This window comes from Pipra filicauda, unplaced genomic scaffold, assembly GCF_003945595.2.
Source record: "Pipra filicauda isolate LSUMZ 115617 unplaced genomic scaffold, ASM394559v2 scaffold212_size3012638_pilon, whole genome shotgun sequence".
NCBI lineage: Eukaryota > Metazoa > Chordata > Aves > Passeriformes > Pipridae > Pipra > Pipra filicauda.
The window spans coordinates 1,634,939-1,652,823 of record NW_024104324.1 but is presented as its reverse complement, the minus strand read 5'-3'; the positions used below and the strand labels follow the sequence as shown (position 1 = coordinate 1,652,823).

Sequence of the window (17,885 nt, the reverse complement as noted above, 5' to 3'; positions counted from 1 at the left end):
TCTTTATAAATCTCCTTTCAGCCAGAAGACAGAATAATTTATTCTCTCAGTTCATAAAACCATAAGAACACAGTGTCTTACAGAGAGATTGTTTCTCCCTCTCTTACTTTCTCCCCTGTGTATACACAGTCAGCCCCTGCCCAGCAATGTAGTCTCAGATCTAGTTATGTTTTATGTAGGAAGTAAAATTATTTTTCTAGCCTCAGGAAAGTACTTAAAATATATTTGAAAATGCAATACTACTAACATATCAACAAAAATGTTCTGTTTACTGGCTGACTATTAAGAATCTACATTTATATTCACAGCACCAAGTCTTTCACTGCAGAAAAATAAAAGATAACAAGATGATGTGATTTAAAACTGAACACTATCTGCATCTCCAAGTTGGTATAGCATGTTGGATATATTGGACAGATTATGATACAAACTTCCTAGCTGCTATTAACGTCTGTCAGATTGTCAATCACCTTTTAAAAATACGTAAGATTCAGGCTTTTTTAACATCAGTTTGCAAGGGAATGTTTGCCTGATCAAAACATATGGCAGGACCATAAGTGATGGCTTTGAAAGGGACATCTTGGATAATCTAATTCAAACACCTGCTTCAAGCAATGTTGGTTTCATATTAGTCTCCTTCTAAGTTTACTTAACCTTTCCTAAAGACATCTAATTATTTTGCCTCTACTCTGGTGACAAATTGTCATACTGTCTGATCAACCTCAGTGTTAAAAGAAAATGTCTATATATTCAGCCTAAATTAATCTTTCTTCCAAGTAAAGTTCTGGCCATTATTTCTGTCTATGACAAGTATTTGCATTTCTGAATTTCCTGTTTTCACACATTATGATGCATATATGTTTTAGAATTTCTCTCTCTTTGTACTAAAAATTCTTTCCATGACTTTCCCACTGTCTTTAATGAACCTGTCTACATTATTCTATACTTCAAGTATAGGCAACCCACTACTGCTATATAAAATGACAGTAATATCTTCCAGCTCTTTGAAAATTGTCTTTGCTTAGATTTCTTTAAATATATATGAATTCTTTTTGTAACAGCTTTGGATAAGATTTCGTTTTTGTTTGCATTAGTGACAAAATCATATTTTCTGAATATATTTTATTTTCTTCTATGCCTATACTCCTCCAGTTTCTCATCTTTTGTGCTGTGAATAGCAGGATGGAAAAAAACTACTAGAAGAATAAAGTTTTTTCCTGTTGCCTTGATTTGCTTTTTATGTAGTAGTTTCTTGACCCTGTATTTTAATTGCTAGGTTCATGCATCTGTCAGAGTACTAACTATGAATGCAGAATCTGACTGAATATTTCAGGTTTCTACATTTAGGACTCTTTCTTTACAATATCAAAGAAGGGCTATGATCTCAGGGATAGCAAAATCTCTGGCATTCCTAATACTGAGAGAGGGGGAAAATTGCATTCATTTTTTGATCAAGACTGCTACAGACGGTGGAAAGCTGCCCTAGTGATGAAAGTTTTGCCTCAGTCTTCATAGCAGCCAAGATTTCAAGTAATGTACTTTCCAAAACAGCTGGCAGAATTCTCTGTGCTATAGTAATTGGGTGATAGATAGCACTGAGCTACTTCTTTGACAATACTTGGAGAGGGAGGCTATGAAGATTTTCAGTACTAGGAGAGGGAATGGGTTTGGCTTTAACTCCTGTAAATTATTGCTGTATATTTTAGCTCTACACATTCTGGCTACTGTTCCAGTGGGGAAAAATTACCATTCTAAAAAAAATATACTTTGGCAATCTCTAGCTCACTGTTGATAGCTGCAACTTCTGTGTGTAGTGAAATCTGTTCTGTGCAGAAAAAAATTTTGGTTTATGTACTCTGATACAGACGGTGATGGACAAGATGCCTGTCTTCCCACTGAAGTCTGAAGACATCCACCTGTTGCTTTCTGTGAGGATGGAAACATGTTCTTGAAAAGGATACAGTGGCAGCAGAAATAATTTCATGTTTTTCTTGTCAGTCACCTGCCAGCACAGTGCACTGAATCAGCTCACTGAGGAGCCAGAGGTAACAGAGGTTAATCTGGCATGGGGGGACAAATGTCACTTTGCACCTGGGACATGGCAAGGAGGTTAGAGGGAAAGGAGAGAGAGGATATTCTGCTCAACCCCAACAAGCTGGAAGCCTGGTTCAGCCCATCTGGTCCCAGCACACATGAGGATGGGACATCCTAACAGAAAAAGAGTTTCTTAAGCTCCAGCTGCGTCTGATAAGCTTTCTTAATGACCAGCACTACGCACAGAGTACAGTATGAAGTACAAACATGTAAAACCAGGTAACAGAGCCTAAAACTTCGTGTCTGTGTATATTCATGGCTGATGAGATCACTTCAAGGGATAAAGAATAAACCTCTCCACTCACGATGTTAGAGTTTCTGATACAATCATTTGCAAAATATTCCTACTTTTCCGGGGAGGTGGCGCTGTCCTCTAACAGATATATTTCCCTTTCTCTTTGCAATATGTATTAGAGTAGTTAATCAGTTATTTCTTCCCCTCATGTGGAGGTCTCACATATGGTTTCTACGTGACTCTACTGATAGTCTCAGATTCTAGCTATCAGAGTTTGTGGGGACCTTTGGGAGCTGTTATACTAACTATTTGCTTTGTGTTTCTCATCACTGATGCAGATTCTCCTTGTCTAGATTCTTGCAACAATGAAACAAAAATTTGACTGAACTTCTCTCCAGTCAAAAGGTGTTATATTAGTAGGCAAACAGGATGTTGGGAGTACAAGTACTCCCAGCCAGAACAGAACTTCAAGGATTCCTTGCTGCTTTTGCATTTTCAGACTTTGAAAAGTTGCTTGCATGTTGCTGACCAGAAGGCTGAGGAACTCTGTTTCTTTGTTCAGTGTACAAAAAGAAGTTCTTCCCAAGTAAAATTCTCATTCTCAGTCTGCTTTTTCCACTATCTCAGTCCTTGAATATGTTCGTTATTCTAGTTTAAAAAAAGGCAGGATCATTGTGGGGCATTTTCTTGGAACAAATGAAAGATTGTGTTAGTTTCTGGACAAGGATCCATCAAGACTTTTTTTCTGGATTCAGTTGTTGCTGTCAGTGTCTTAGATGATCTGATGACCCTGATTCCTGTAAAATGTTCCAAAGGAAATATCCCAAGGTTTCCATGAAACTATGTTTCCCAAGAACCACAGACTGTTAGGAGATCACTAGACCAGCACTCCTCAGTCTGTGCTCACCACTCAAGTATTTTCAGGTGAAGAAATGAGTGCAACACCTTGGATGATCTCCATACCTAGACAACTATTGTATGAGATTCTTTTCTTTCCAATTTCTAATGCAAAGACCAAAAAAAGTTAAAAAAAATTTAAGGTTATCCTCAGTGAAATCACTAACATCTGCTAAAACACAGTTACTATAATTTTCAAAAACTATTGTGAAGACAATGGAGATTTAGATCAGAGTGCTTTTGGCAGTAAACAAGCTAAGTAAAATTGATTTACAGTTAGGTTTGCTCAGGTGGAAGCAGAGGAGAGAAGAAAATTACCCTGGATTTACAGAATGCTAGGGGTTCTGTTTTGGAATTATTTTTGGATTAGTATCTGGACTGTTCCAGCTGATAGACTCCAACAAAAAGGATTATGACTTATTGGAAATGGAAATAGTTTTTTATTTAAATGACAGTTGAAGAAAATAGAAGAGATGGAAAATTTGAGATTTTTACTATTTTCAACAATCCAAGGGGCACTCTGAGAAATGGAAGAGTAAAAAGTAGAGTTATTCTAAAAAAATAGGCAATTTTTGCTTACCAGTGTATCTATGAAAAAAAAAAGCAAGAAGAGAGCACAAAAATTGAAGTTTGCAATACCCATTACAACATCATACATAGCATTGTGAGAACAAGATTTTCCTAATGAATTTTGTAAGATATCATTTTTGAACAATACAGCTGATATTCAATAGTTAACTCAGAAAATAGAAGAAATGTGTCATCATATGTCACCAGAGTATCTATTTACAATGCAAATTAGAGCACATAATTTGACATTGATGAGTGCATGGATAAAATCTATGAATTCTACAGATTCTCTACTCTTATGGTTTTGTAAAAAAAGAATACAAGGAGAAATTTTTAAGATAGAAAGCAGAAAGATTAAACCCTTCCTTTGACTAGTTGGTCAAACTAATATAGGAATATCACTAAATATCACTGAAATAACAGAATACTGGTAACCATTTTAACTACCTAGGTTATCTCTTGGTCAAAAAATGCTGAGAAGCTCTAACATAACAAGGCCTCTACACCAGCAAGAAGAGAACTTATGGCCTATGAGAGGAATAAGCAACCTTGGACCTATGACAACGTGAGTGTAAACAAATAAGTAAGAAAGCCAGAATAAAAGCAAAGGGAACAGACTGACAGAGCTGCTGATATTAACCCTACAAAAGCACAGGCTCACAGAAAGGCAGAGTAAAGGATTAATCAGTCATCATTACCACTGCACGTTTTCAGTTCTGTAGGGTGTCATTGACCATACCCCAGCAAAGCTTGGTCTGGTGAGCTACAGCAAAAGTTGTGAGGCAAAGTAGTGTTTCAGTAGTAAAAGGAAAGCAAGATAAACTGGGAACCCATGGAGACAATCTGTGGCCATAGAGTCAGACAGGCACAGCTTATCTCAGATACCAAAACTTTTGGAGAGCTCTGAAGAAGCAGTATCTGCCTCTCACACTTTACTCCTAAGTGTTATCTTTAACCTATCCCTCGTTTTCTGCTCTTCCTTTTTCTGGCCTTCACTTCCTCCATTCTCGGTTAAAACTAAAAAGCAGCATTACTAGCAGCAAACCTTTTCAACCCAAGTGACATCATTGTCTTGAAGTAGAAGTAAATAGACTATCTGAAGCTAATGGGTGCTTTCCAATGTGTATATTTTCAGGCAGGTAATCTTGAATTAGCCCATTGTAATTCTAGAGGAAAAGCAGATGGCTGTGTAGGGTTTTTTTTACCATATTATAAGGATCTCTAGTTGCTTCACATAAAAGCAGACAAATTAGTAAATGAGGTCTGGTGGAAGAAAGCACTGCATCTGCAGGCAGAAAACAGGCCCCTCAGGAATCCTAAAAACCAGCAGAACTTCTTTAAAAGAAGAAAACAATGAACAAGAAAGAATACAAAGAACAAGAAATACCCAGTCTATTTCCTTAAGGGACAGCGCAAAGGAAGAATAAAGAGATATAAAAGCGAAAGGTACAGAATAAAATGGAGAATTTAAATTGCCTTGTGGTGGAACTAATGTTTCTTCTTGATCTGTTCTGTGACTGCTGAAGGTAGAATTTGAGGTGCTTTGGTGGGATCTTTTTTTAACTCTCAAGCCTCAGAAACACACAATATTTCACCTTCCATGCTTTTTTGCTGGGTCTTTTCTGAAAGAGTTGGAGCTCTGATGCGAATGACTAAGGAGAGAAGCGTTCAGACTTCTGAAGACAAGCCCCAAATTAGCTCTGTGCGGACAGCCGGAGTTAAGTTTTAAGGAGACTAGAGGCGTGCTTAACACTCCTCCCCGCCAGCAGACCTCCCTTCTCCCGCGCCCTTATAGGACTCCTCAGGAGCGCAAGGTGCGCGTCTCCTCCGGCCGCCCCAGCGCAGGAGCGCGGGCTCGGAGGGGCTGGGCGGACCGGGGACTGCCTCGCCCCGTGGGCAGCTCCCCCGCCCGTGGGTGGAAGCGGGCAGCCCTCCCCGCCCTCCGTCCCTCCTTCCCCCCGCCCCGTGGCGCCGGAGCTCGGCGGCGCTGCGGGCGGGGGGTGCTGCCGCCTTCCCGGCCCCGCCGTCCGCCGAGCTCCCCGCGGGGCGGCCGGAGCGGAGCGGCCCCGTCCCGGCCATGGGGCTGCGAGCCGCGGGGCTCCTCGGCTGCTGCTGCCTTCTGCCCCTCGTCCTGCCCGCAGCGCAAGGTAAGGCCGGAGCGGGGAGCGCGGACGGGGCACCGGCCGCACCGGGATCCTCTGCCCGGGAAATGTCGCGGTGAGGGGAGGCGAGTTGGGAAAGTTTCGGGACTTTACCGGGGCCGGGCGGACAGCGGCGGTGGCGGGAGTCCCCCCGCAGTCCCTCGAGGGCAAAGGCTTGTTCGGTCCTTGCTCTGGCCAGAGATGCCGGTGTCTTTGGGAAGCTTCTCCGTCGTAGCAAATGGAGTGCGTTTCTCCTGCCATTGGCGTAGTGTGTCAGTGGCTAACGGTGATATTTCAGAGGAGTATTACTTGATGCAAATAGTTAAACAAACAAACACAAACAAAAACTGTGACTGAGATATCTTCTCCTTAACTTATATTATTTATGCATGAGTTAATGAAAGTGATTATTTTTACACGATGGAGGGTTGAAAAGAATTTAACACTTTTCTTGTAAGTTGTAATTTCTTTTCTGGCTAAAGGTACTTTTGCGTTTCAAGTGGTTCTGAAACAATGCGTTTGGAGCTGCATGTTGTGAAACGACATCCATGGATCTGCTCTGACATTTCTCTTAACATGGTGTATGGGGATATTACATACACTTTGCATGTGCTAAAGTGACTTAGTGTTCTTTTGCTGTTAATTCTATATGGCATTTCACTTGCCCTATAGGAACATTCTATAGCATGTTCTAGATTAAGTTAATTTAAAATTGTATGTTGCAAAAACATTTGTTTGTAGTAAAAAAACTGTACATTTTGCATTCTGGGTTCTTTTAAAACATCAGTAGTGTGTAAAGGACATGATGTCATTTTTTTTTTTTTTTTGAGTGCTGATTTTTCTGGCTTGATGTTTATAAAAAATCTCTTCTTCCAGGCGTGAACTGTAGAACTGGCTGTCACCCAGAGAATGGATTTTGTGAATCTCCCAATGAATGCAGGTAAAAAGATCTGTCAGACAGTGCTATTAACACAGGAGTGGACAGCTTCAATAATTCATAGTCCTGGTAAAACAGATAGAAGCTGAAATGGTTTGCTCTTTGAAAACATGGAACTGTAATGGAACAGCACTCTACCATACAGTTACGATACAGTAACTGCAATAATAGAGCATAGATGTCTAGATACCTTTTTAATTTACTTTTTCCAGTATGAAGTATTTACATTGATTAGCTTTTTTCTTTCTCACTGAATGAAATGGTTTTCTTCACATAAACTCCTTCTAGTATCCCAGAAACATTGATGGTATCCTTTTGTTCAAATAGTCCAATTTGGTATACAAAAGTTTATTTATTGGGCCTCAAAAAGAGGAACATCCTTGTAATGTTGTTTATTAAAAATAAACTATGTCTCTATCTTGTCTTTTATCTCTTTCAGATGTCAACCTGGCTGGCAGGGTGCTCTTTGTAATCAATGTGTTCCTTTCCCTGGGTGTTTGCACGGCAGCTGTGCCAAGCCCTGGCAGTGCATCTGTGAGGAGGGCTGGGTTGGCAGCCTCTGTGACATAGGTTTGCACATCCTTTCCTGTTCTTGAGCAAATGAGGGAAGCAGCCCCATCTGGTGCTGAAGACACGCAAAGTCCTGGAGAACTAATTTTAAAATACTGAATGTTAGCTCCAGATAAGGGGATTCCTGGCAGCAGCATGTAAACCTCGAACTTTTATAATAATTTAGGCAGAAGCATGTAGTATCTTTTGTAGTTGGCATATGTGTGATCAAAGTGTAAACACATGCTATTTTAAACATTGATTATCATGGGCAAGGCTAACAAATAACTGCTCCCTTGTTAACATAAGGCCTTTTTGTAGAAATACAGTTGTCTTGTATACATTAAATATAATTTGAAATATTTATGTAGCAGATTGTATATATATGCTACTTTCTTAATACTTCTTGAAAACAAAACCATTGTGCTTATTTCTTCCTTTGCTTAACCCAGTGATGATGCAGTGGAGTAACATTACTACAAGTGAGGAAAAAAGTCTGCTTGAACAGGCTGCCACTTCCCTCTCGGGTCTGAGAGGGAAGAGCTGTGTGTGGGCTCTCTCACCACTTGCCACTCAGAATGAACCAGCTTAGCATAAGCAAGTTGAAGAATTGTCCTTTGTTGAGCTGGTTTATTTTGGCTAACACAGGCCAATGTTCAATCAAAGAGATCTGAGGAGACAGAAATCACATGAACATCCAGGAGCATGCACCTGTTCTGTCCACATAGCTGCAGCTGGAAGAGGACAGGCATCCAGGGGCTCTTTCTCTTTCCATGCCTTTCAGGCTTTTGTTGGTATATGGCTTATAATTTATAGAGTATTCCTGAGTTCTCCAATGCGTAGCCAAAGCAGTAATTAATGACGACAGTTTGAACTGGATAAGATTTTCAAGATAACTAAAAGGCTCAGATGATTTTAGGTAGTTCACATCCTTGCAGTGACATGGACTTTGGTGCAAGGTTCTCAGGTACTCATTTACGTTCTTATCAGGTTTTGCAGCTTGTACTTACTGGCTGCACACGTGAGAATAGAGAGGCTTCTTAGTTTAAAGCTAGTCCTAGTGTGTTTACAGGAGCTGTGGTAGCAGTGAACTCTCAGATGCTCTGGATACATCTCACAGATGTGTTTGTACCTGAGATAGCCACCTAAACTCATTACAGTTGGTGAGGAGTAACGGGTCCCTCTGTGACCTACAATCATAGATTTCCAAAGCTAGACGGAACAACACGCATCTGCCACCTTAGGAGGCTCAGTTCTATTGCTTATTGGTAAATACAAAGGACCACGTTTTTAAAGGTACCATCCTCACAGCTACTTTTAAAAGCTTTAAGTGCCTGGCTGAATTTCTTAGTATTAATATATCTTTGCAATTCTGAGCCTTGCAATGTTTTCCTCTTGCAGCTGATACTTAGGATGCAAAAGAATGCATTGAAAATTATTACCCATCTCTTTATGGAAAAATATTAATTTAATACATAATGATTAACATAGTCCTATAATACCAGAAAAGATATCCCTTCTTAAGTGCAGAAACTATTATTTCTCTCAACACTCAGAGGCATCTCAGAGTCTTCTTTGCTGATTTGAATCTAGATCCCCATGAAGAACTGCCAAGAATATTCAGCCAAAAAGACATAACCATCTTTTTATCTGCAGTGACACGTTATGTTGACAGTCTTTCATCTCGGTGGTTTTACCTACCCTAAATGCATTGGTTAGCCACAAGGGATCAAGAGATCTCATCTTCTTGCTACTGGAAAGTTGCTACAAATTGTTATCCTGACCCAATAAAGCACTGAGACCTCAAATGAGTTGATTGCTCGGCCCCTGATCTCATCATCCTCTGCCAAAAAGTTGGTGTCAGTTCCCTGGTAAAGTCATTACAGGCAGCTACAACTCATTTACAGGTACCACTGAATGAAAGTTGATTTGGTTAGAAAAATGGAAGAAAAAACCCAGACGGAAAAACTGGGAGGGTCTGAAGTTCATTGGCCACTACTGCAAACACTTGAAATATTTGTAAAATACAGATATAGTTGCAGCATCTTATTTGTTTGCTAAGCATAAGAGTGAAAAAGATGATTGGGACTAGTGGTGATATCTTTTTTTTCTGTTTTCTAGAAAAGTTACTGTATGATCTCCTTGTCTTGTATCATGGAAGCTCCTTTCTGGAGTAGTTTTAGATCACCAAGTGATTTGCTAATGCCTGTAATTGGGTAGCTGGTTTTTTTAGTGTGGGCAGCCTGGTTCTCAGTGCAAGTCAAAAATGACCTTCCCAGTACTTTAGAGGCACGCAGGTTATAGTTTGGGCTTGATCCACTGTAAACCTGTAGGTAGGAATCAGAATAATTTATGACTATTATTGCAGTCACATGGACGTGACACTTGAAGAAAGACATCTGTGAATTGATGTCATTGTTAACACTGCTGGTCAATCTCTGCAGTGGAGTGCACCAGCCTGTCCAGCTGAATGCCATGGCATCTTCTCATCTTGTGGAAACACAGCCTCGAAGTCAGGTATACGCACACCTGGAACCAGGCTGCACAGCACAGTTTCCCTCTGCAGCTGATACGCACTGCACAGTACAGGAGCCACATCAAACACTGTTTGTATGATGTCTGGATCCAAAGTCACACATCTCATTTTCTTTATAATAATAATAATAATCATCCACACATCCCATAGCAAAGGGAAAAATGATTTAGTCAATTTATTTCCAAGAAAAAATGACAGCCCAGTCAGAATATATGATCCACCTTGCTAAATCAGATCTGTCATCTTGTCACCCCTGGCTGTGTCTACACAGTCATGTTAGCAGGTCCATGACCTCCTGCTTGAATGCTCGCCTCAGTCTGGCTGAAAAGCCAACATATGATGTGAGCTGGGAGTATACTGTGCTGCTTGTCACTTGACTGCTTTGCCAAGGGCACGTGTTGGTAAACTGCCATCAGAGAGTGCACGTAAAGCCTCTAATGCCCATGCTAGGCATGCATGAGACAGGAGTTAAAAATTCTGCTGTGACACACCACTTCCTCATAAAAACACTTAGTGATTGCTTCACGTACTGCAGCATGACAACTTAATTTTAGGCAAATATTAATTTATTGGGAATATGAATTTTACCATTCATAATACATGTGTAAATGTAACATTTATTTTTTTGGGTTCTCATCTTAGACTCAATTATCACTTGAAGCAAGCAAGTCACTTAGTTGTTGACCTTTTGAGAGGAAAAATAGAGACAGTGGGCTAATTGAGACTGATTCTATATTGTGTTCGAAAAAGACCTGGTACAGCAACGTTTTAAGTTGTGTTTTAAAATTAAATCCCTGACATAAAATACTGACAGCAATGTGTTTGTGTATATATATATATACATACCTATATATATATATTTCAGACAGTTTCCGTGCTCCTGCATCAAAGTACATGCTTTATTAGCTGCCTTTAGAGCCTGAGAAAACAGCTGGCATACAACATTGCTCCAAAAAGCATTCAAGGTTACTTTGGTCCTTGTGAAAATGGGAGCTTACACTCAAAGTGCATGCTAAGTTGTTGTTTTGCAATGAGAACAGGCTAATACATTAGAAAATAGAACCTTTTTTCCAGTGAAGATTGTATTTGAAAGCTAAGGCTGTTGTTTTGCTATGGTTAAAATTTTGCAGTACCTCATGATACCTTCTAAATTTTATTTTATTTTATGCTGTGGAAAGCAAAATATAGATGCTCTTAAATCTCTTTTCATCTTCTTAGAAAGTGTGTATGTGCACATGTGTGTGCAAAGCATTAGAAAACTTCCAGTCAGCACTTCTCTACAGCTGCTCCATTAGCTGGCTAAAATATGCACTTTTTTGTTTATTTAGTTTTAATTATTTTAAAAATTCAGTAATTGTTTGAGTGGGAAGTGGCTCAGCAGGGAAATTATAAAGAAAATGAGATGTGTGACTTTGGATCCAGGCATCATACAGCTCTCACTTCTGGTACAGTTATGTAAGGGTAGAATGTAGCCCAGCCAAAAGATGAAATTTTAGCAGATTGTTTTTAACTTGCTGATCTCTGTTTTTATGAAATGTTTGCTCATAAGCACATAATGATATGGGCAGGGAGCGGGGAGAATTCCGAGTTCCTGATTGCTTTATCAGAATTCTGCTCATGGAGAAGCCAACATTGTGAAAGGATGGCTAGACTACGTAGAAATTCTTTCTCCCATACTAATATTTCCTTTCTAATGTTACTTATTTATAGAATGGAGCAATTTAAACATATTTTGCAAGGGCGAGCTAAAAGGAGGAGAGCTGAAATTGCTTGCAGTAGTTCAACAACTTGAACTCCATTTTAACAGAGGAAGGAATAGATCAGCATTTATAAAATGCATGATGAAGGACTATTAAAGCTGTATTTTATTTGACGTATTGCATACCATTTACTGACTCTTTCTCATTAGGCTGACTGAGCCCTTTTGGGTTTTTTTAAACAGATATTCACCCATGTTCTGCAAAGCCCTGCACCAATAACTCAACATGCATAGAGACTGGTGATGGAGGATATATTTGTCTGTGTGCCCAGGGATTTACAGGAAAAAACTGCCATCTCAAGAAAGGACCATGCATTATTAATGGGTAAATATTGATTTCTGATGTGAATTTAAAATCCACACTTCTACTGACTAGTATTCAGAATTTTTTTGCTAAGTAGAAGTATCTCTGTGCTAAAATAAATAATGCTTTCATAGTGATGATATTATTATTAAACTTTACAAATCTGATCTGTTAATATTTTAAAGATTTACAGATTATCAGCACGAGTTTATGTGCACAATTTGAGTACTAAAAGTGCTAATTTGCACATCTTATTGCGGTGAATTTATGCCTTCACATGATTTTTGTAAAAAAAATTGAAGTAACCTCCCATCCTGTCCTCCCACCTCTAGTGAGGGATAACTGTATGTACAAAGAATATACACTGATGAGAACAGTAGCCAAAGACACAAGCTGTCTACACGAAAACATCTAGTCCATCAGTCTGTCATTTTTCTTAACTAACATATATATATGTCCGTAGTTTACTGAAGGAGATAATCTCACTTCCATCAGAACAGGATGTGGGGACCATTGTTCTGCATTCTTTAAGAGAAGTGGGACATTAGGAAAAGCATTGCCAGTAGGTTGAGGGAGGTTATCTTTCCCTTCTGCTCAGTCCTGGTGAGACACATCTGGAGTGCTGGGTACAGTTCTGGGCTACCCAATATGAAAAGGACATGGCCATACTGGAGTGAGTCCAGTGAAGAGCCATGAATATGATTAAGGGATGGGAACATCTCTCCTATAAGGAGATAGTGAGATCTGGATTATTTAGCCTTGAGAAGAGAAGGCTCTGAGGAACGTACTCATGTATAGGAATACCTGATGGGCAGAAGCAAAGAAGACAGAGCCAGATTTGAGGTGCTCAGTGAAAGGGCAAGACTCAGTGGACTAACGAACTTCCAATGCACTGCTAGAAATGCTTAAAAAAAGGAAGACCTTTTAATGTTAAAGAAAATGTGAACTGGTGAAATCTTCTAGCTTGTCAGAGATGTAATCCCATAAGCATACAGAATGCCTTTCTGTTGGATACAAGCTTGTTAAAACTATCACCATAAAATCACAGTTTTCTTTTAGGAGATTGCCTTCTTGCTCTCTATTGGTACCCTCTGATTCTCTTTTTGCTCAGCAATAGATAGTAATGAATATTCAGATCTACCTTATTACTGAATCTTCCTGAAAACTTGTACACTCTTGTTTAAGCAACATTAACACCTCTCACTCTCTCTGGCAAGAATTGCTATTCTTCCACAACTTCATGTCAGTGGAATTTTTTTACTATTACTTTTAATTGGTAAATTAAAAGCACTCACATAGTGCTGTCTGGGTTTACTTTCAGCTTCTAAAATAGCTGCTCTCACTTGCCTATTTTTTTTCATTGATGATGAGGAAATTTAAGTTCCTTGAAAGTGCAATGAATCATATCCAAGCTACTTGCCTAATATAGGGGATGTGAATAGCTTTCTCTTCATCTGTAGAGCAAATATTTCAGTAATTCAATGTGAACATGTATCCTAACTATCCCAAAGAACAAGTGAATTCCAAAAGTACAGCATCAACAAAATAACACAGATTAGTTCCATGTAAGTCCTTAAAATCCTTATGGTTTTAAATTACTGAAACTACATTTTTGTGTTGGTACTCTGTGTTTGAACTGTATGCTCATGAGCTAGTCTGGAAATCATGAACAGTTTTTCTTAAGGAAACAATATAATTGAAACAGTGATTCTTTTTCTCTAAGAAGCTGTCTTTTTTCAGGAAAATGAGCAGCAGTGTCTGAAAATCTGCTTTTAGTTCAAAAAGACAACTGTTCTCAGCATAAGCATTCTGTGTCTGCTAACAATTCACAATCCCCCAGAGAGTGCATCCCACATCCTGGAAAAAGACCTCATCAGATGGTGTACTTTCATTCACATCTCACTTCCTTTCAGTTCCTGTCTACCTCACTGGTAATGTTAACAATGTTGATATTACTAAGCATTGCTACTGGCTCCTTAGTTAATATTCACAGATGGAACCAAGACAATTCACAAATCGAAGTGTTTGTTCTAGTCTGTTTACATGTATCTGCATTAGTGACCTCTGTGTGATATTTTGAAGTTTTGCTTTGAAGCAAAGCAGCAAATGGTACTTTCTAAAAAGAAAACACAGTATCTGGAAAGCAAAGTGGTATGTACATGTTTCCACAACTAACCCTTCATGTACCATGCCTTGCAGTGTTAAGTGCCAAAAATGCAAAGAAACTGAATTTAATCAAGGAAATAAATACTAAGGCTTCATTTATTTAAATATATTTAAATTAGGCAAATGCAATCAGTATTAGTAATAAACAAATAAATAAAATTTTTAAAAATTCTGCATATTTCTTCTTAACTGTTCTTTATTTCAATTGCTCACATTTCTGTAAGGTTCAGAAAAAAGTTTACACTTACATTCTCCAGCAATTTCTTCTCATTTCACTAGAAAATACTGAAATTCAACCCAACCATGAGGGTTCAAACCTCTACATATTGTCATATGCAAAACAGCTTGTCCAGTTTTTCATGGGACCTGTAAAAGTTCAAGAGGGTGCTAAACTCTCCAAGAAGTCCATAACTACTCCAGGACTGTACAACTACAACTTCCATGTTTTACTTAAAGGAGACATAGTGGCTGGTTACTCTGTTAAAATTCCTTATCACCTCGAGTTATCACTAACAACGGCTATGCCAAGGGGACAATGACACCTTTTGCTTTCCTAATACTGCTTCCAGACTTCCAATATGTTCTTCTAGTAGCTTTTTTTTCCAGCTAGCATCTACGGTGAAGGACAATACAAGAGGAAAGAGCAGTTTACGTGGAAGCAGCAGAAAACAGACAGATGATTCCTCTATCACAATACTCAGACTCTCCTGAGGCCACCAAGTACTTCAGTCCCCAGTGAAGCCAGAGGTGCTTGGAGTAATCTCTGTCACAGCTAGTCCCAGAGCAATGGGTGGGCATTTGAATAGCTCAACCTTATTCTGACCAGAAGTCAGGGACCACTTGTAGTCAGGAGCTTACATGTCCTTCACAGTCATCTCATTCAGACATCAACAGATCTCTGAAATTCCTGTGTCCCACCATGGAAATCCATAATAGCCTGTTCTACTGACCACTGCATATGTGAAATGTCTGCATCTATGAAGCTGTGACGTTTACTATCCCGGGGACTTTCCCCTGGAAACGTAACACTTAAAGAACAGCTTGAACTTCTCAACTACCAACTAGTACTGTGCTGTGTGTCTTCAGGGATACATAAGTGTTTTAAGAAAACACTTATAAGAAAAGTGTTGTCAAAGAGGCTTGTCCTAAGCTCTGCCAAATCTTTTTCATTTTTTACAAAGTCAGTTTTAAAAGCTTTGTTCATATGTGATGAGCTGCCATAAAAGTGGGGTTTGAGATTTATTTGTAAACCTGGGACCCAGAGACCCTTCACTTCCAGCAGAGACAGTTAAAGTCTAAGCCCACTTTGCACAGATCCACTGAATTGACACTTTTGTGCCAGTCAGTGGGTAGGCCTATCCTTTGGCGTTGTGCTCAGTAAGGCACAATTGCATCGTAAAGGTAAAAAAGATCTCTCAGTTAATTTATGTCACTTAAAACATAGTACCAAGCTAAGTTCTTAAAGAGTTTGCACAAACACTTGTTTTCCTATGGTCCTGCCCTCACATTACAGCTGTCTTTGCCAAATCTGAAATTATCTCATTTATATTTTTTATTATAATTATGAAAATTTTTGGCTGAACAGCAGTTTGTAGGAAAGTATCTGCTTACTTCTAAATTTTTTTGTGTCATGAAACACCAGGGAGGCACAATAAAAACATGTAGTTGCTATGGCCGAGTGTTTGCTCTGTCAATGCAGTATATAGATTATCTTATGAATAATCAGGCAGAGAAGAAGCAGCCATGCTGCTCATATCTTTGTTCTGTCTTGTCTGAATAGTTGCTGAGCTAAATCGCTCCAAGCGTATGAAAGCAGTGGGAAGCTTAATTTGAATAAATGTTTGAAATAATTTAAAATCCCTTCACAGTTCTTCAGATTGAATTTATATACAAGTGTACTAATCCTGCCCAAAGGGTCAGCAGAAGATGTTATAATCTGTTTGGCAAAGCTGTTGAACAAACTCGTTCTTGATTCAACTTCATTGACTTTAGTGGATTTGCATTTGGAATTGCTCTTTAAAGAAAACCAGCACCGTTTGTTATATAAAGTGTTTCATAATAGCTCCTTTCACTGGACATCACTTTTGTCTATTTGTTTGTTATCTTTTCTAGCTCTCCCTGCCAGAATGGAGGAACATGTGTTGATGACAACGGTTTTGCACCACATGCTTCCTGTCTGTGCCCTTCTGGTTTTGCTGGCAATTTCTGTGAAATCGACAGAGATGACTGTGAATCCAACCCTTGTGAAAATGGAGGAACATGTACAGATATTGGTGTGGGTTTCAGCTGTTCTTGTCCCCATGGCTATACAGGAAAGCTCTGCAGCAGCCGTGTCATATTTTGTGCCAGTGGCCCCTGTGAGAATGGAGGGACTTGCAGTGAACATCCCCAGGGAGGGTTCAAATGCATCTGTAAACCAGAATTCACTGGTGTTACCTGCAAACATCCCAGCAAAAACGCAAGTCTTTCTGGAGTGAATATGGAAAGAAAGCATATGCAGAATTACAAGCCACCCTCAAAAGCTCATCATAGATCAGTGCATCAACAGCAAGAAATCCTGAAAATAACAGTGAAAGAAACAATCCAAAATGCAGATCCTTTTCTGAGCAGAAGCCAGGTCATATGTTTTGTTGTTCTAGGCTTGCTTACGTGTCTTGTTGTCTTGGGCACAACCGGGATTGTTTTTTTTTCAAAATGTGAAATGTGGCTTGCTAATGCCAAATACAGTCATCTTCTGCGCAAGAAAAAGAACTTTTTTCTGAAGTCTAACAATGGGGAAAACCTCTCAGTTAATATTATCTTCCCAGAGAAGATCAAGTTGACTAATTACACTAAGAACTACACTGCCATCTAGGCCCTTGAAAGCCGAGCAGCAAGTTGCGACTTTTCATAGCAATATGTAAAATTTGTTGCCTGTGGTTGGCCTCAGTATTTGTGGGTATATTTGCTGTAAATTTTGCTGGGTGATAATGAAGAAATGTAATGTATCTGTCTAGCTAAGGATTTTTTCATTCCCCAAAATAAAAGGTAAAAAAAAGGATAAAGAGCAAGGAATGTTAATTTTATTTCTTTTTAAGGCAGCTATTTTTTGTAAAATAAAAAGTCTTGTTTACCATTGGAACTGTATTGTAGCTTTCTTGTCTTGTGCATAGTGTATTTGGCAAATACAGTACTTGTAAATTACTTAGTAATGCTTTTTTTTTTTTTAAATAAACAGCAATTAAGGGCTATACTGGTTTATTTATTCATTTGTAAATGTTACACTACAGCAAAGTCCGCAACAATTGTCCCTGCTTAATTCTTCTGCTATATGTGATAAAGACTTTGGAGATTGCGACAAGAGGAGCAAATTCACACTGGTGCCTCAGCTATTCAGTCAGTTTTGCTATTTTTACATGCTTATAAGAGAGATTACTCTTTCTTTAGATTCTTACAGGTCTTCAAGGTATTAATTTGAGGTCAAAGGTCTCTTGCTTGAAGTGCTGCATCTATAAATTGTTCTATTTATCTATTTTAAAATGTTAAAAAGGTGTTCGATGTCTTTGATCACACTTGCTTTTTAGAGAACTTTTAGAGATTTAAAGGATCTGATTCTGACTTTTCTATAAATACTCCTTAAAGAACTCTGCCTATAGAAGTATCCTTCATGCCTGTGTCATGGGGAGAAATGAAAAGATATCATGTGTCACCTGAAATA

General features: G+C 38.9%; 1 protein-coding gene across 1 annotated transcript; it reads left to right on the top strand.

The window, feature by feature from the left end:
* Positions 1-5,704: 5,704 nt before the first annotated feature.
* Positions 5,705-17,418, top strand: DLK1 (delta like non-canonical Notch ligand 1). The gene is made up of 5 exons (XM_027730867.2): positions 5,705-5,943; positions 6,814-6,877; positions 7,314-7,444; positions 11,902-12,043; positions 16,301-17,418. Exons 1-5 carry the CDS (start codon positions 5,874-5,876, stop codon positions 17,040-17,042), a joined length of 1,149 nt encoding a protein of 382 aa, XP_027586668.1. The 5' UTR covers positions 5,705-5,873; the 3' UTR covers positions 17,043-17,418.
* Positions 17,419-17,885: the final 467 nt, after the last annotated feature.

What these genes read in the sequence shown, in the direction of transcription:
- DLK1 (XM_027730867.2), top strand. Translation starts at nt 5,874, where the DNA reads ATGGGGCTGCGAGCCGCGGGGCTCCTCGGCTGCTGCTGCCTTCTGCCC. An exon ending in CGTCCTGCCCGCAGCGCAAG is followed by an intron (nt 5,944 to 6,813) that starts GTAAGGCCGGAG and finishes CTCTTCTTCCAG; the next exon opens with GCGTGAACTGTAGAACTGGC. An exon ending in GAATCTCCCAATGAATGCAG is followed by an intron (nt 6,878 to 7,313) that starts GTAAAAAGATCT and finishes TATCTCTTTCAG; the next exon opens with ATGTCAACCTGGCTGGCAGG.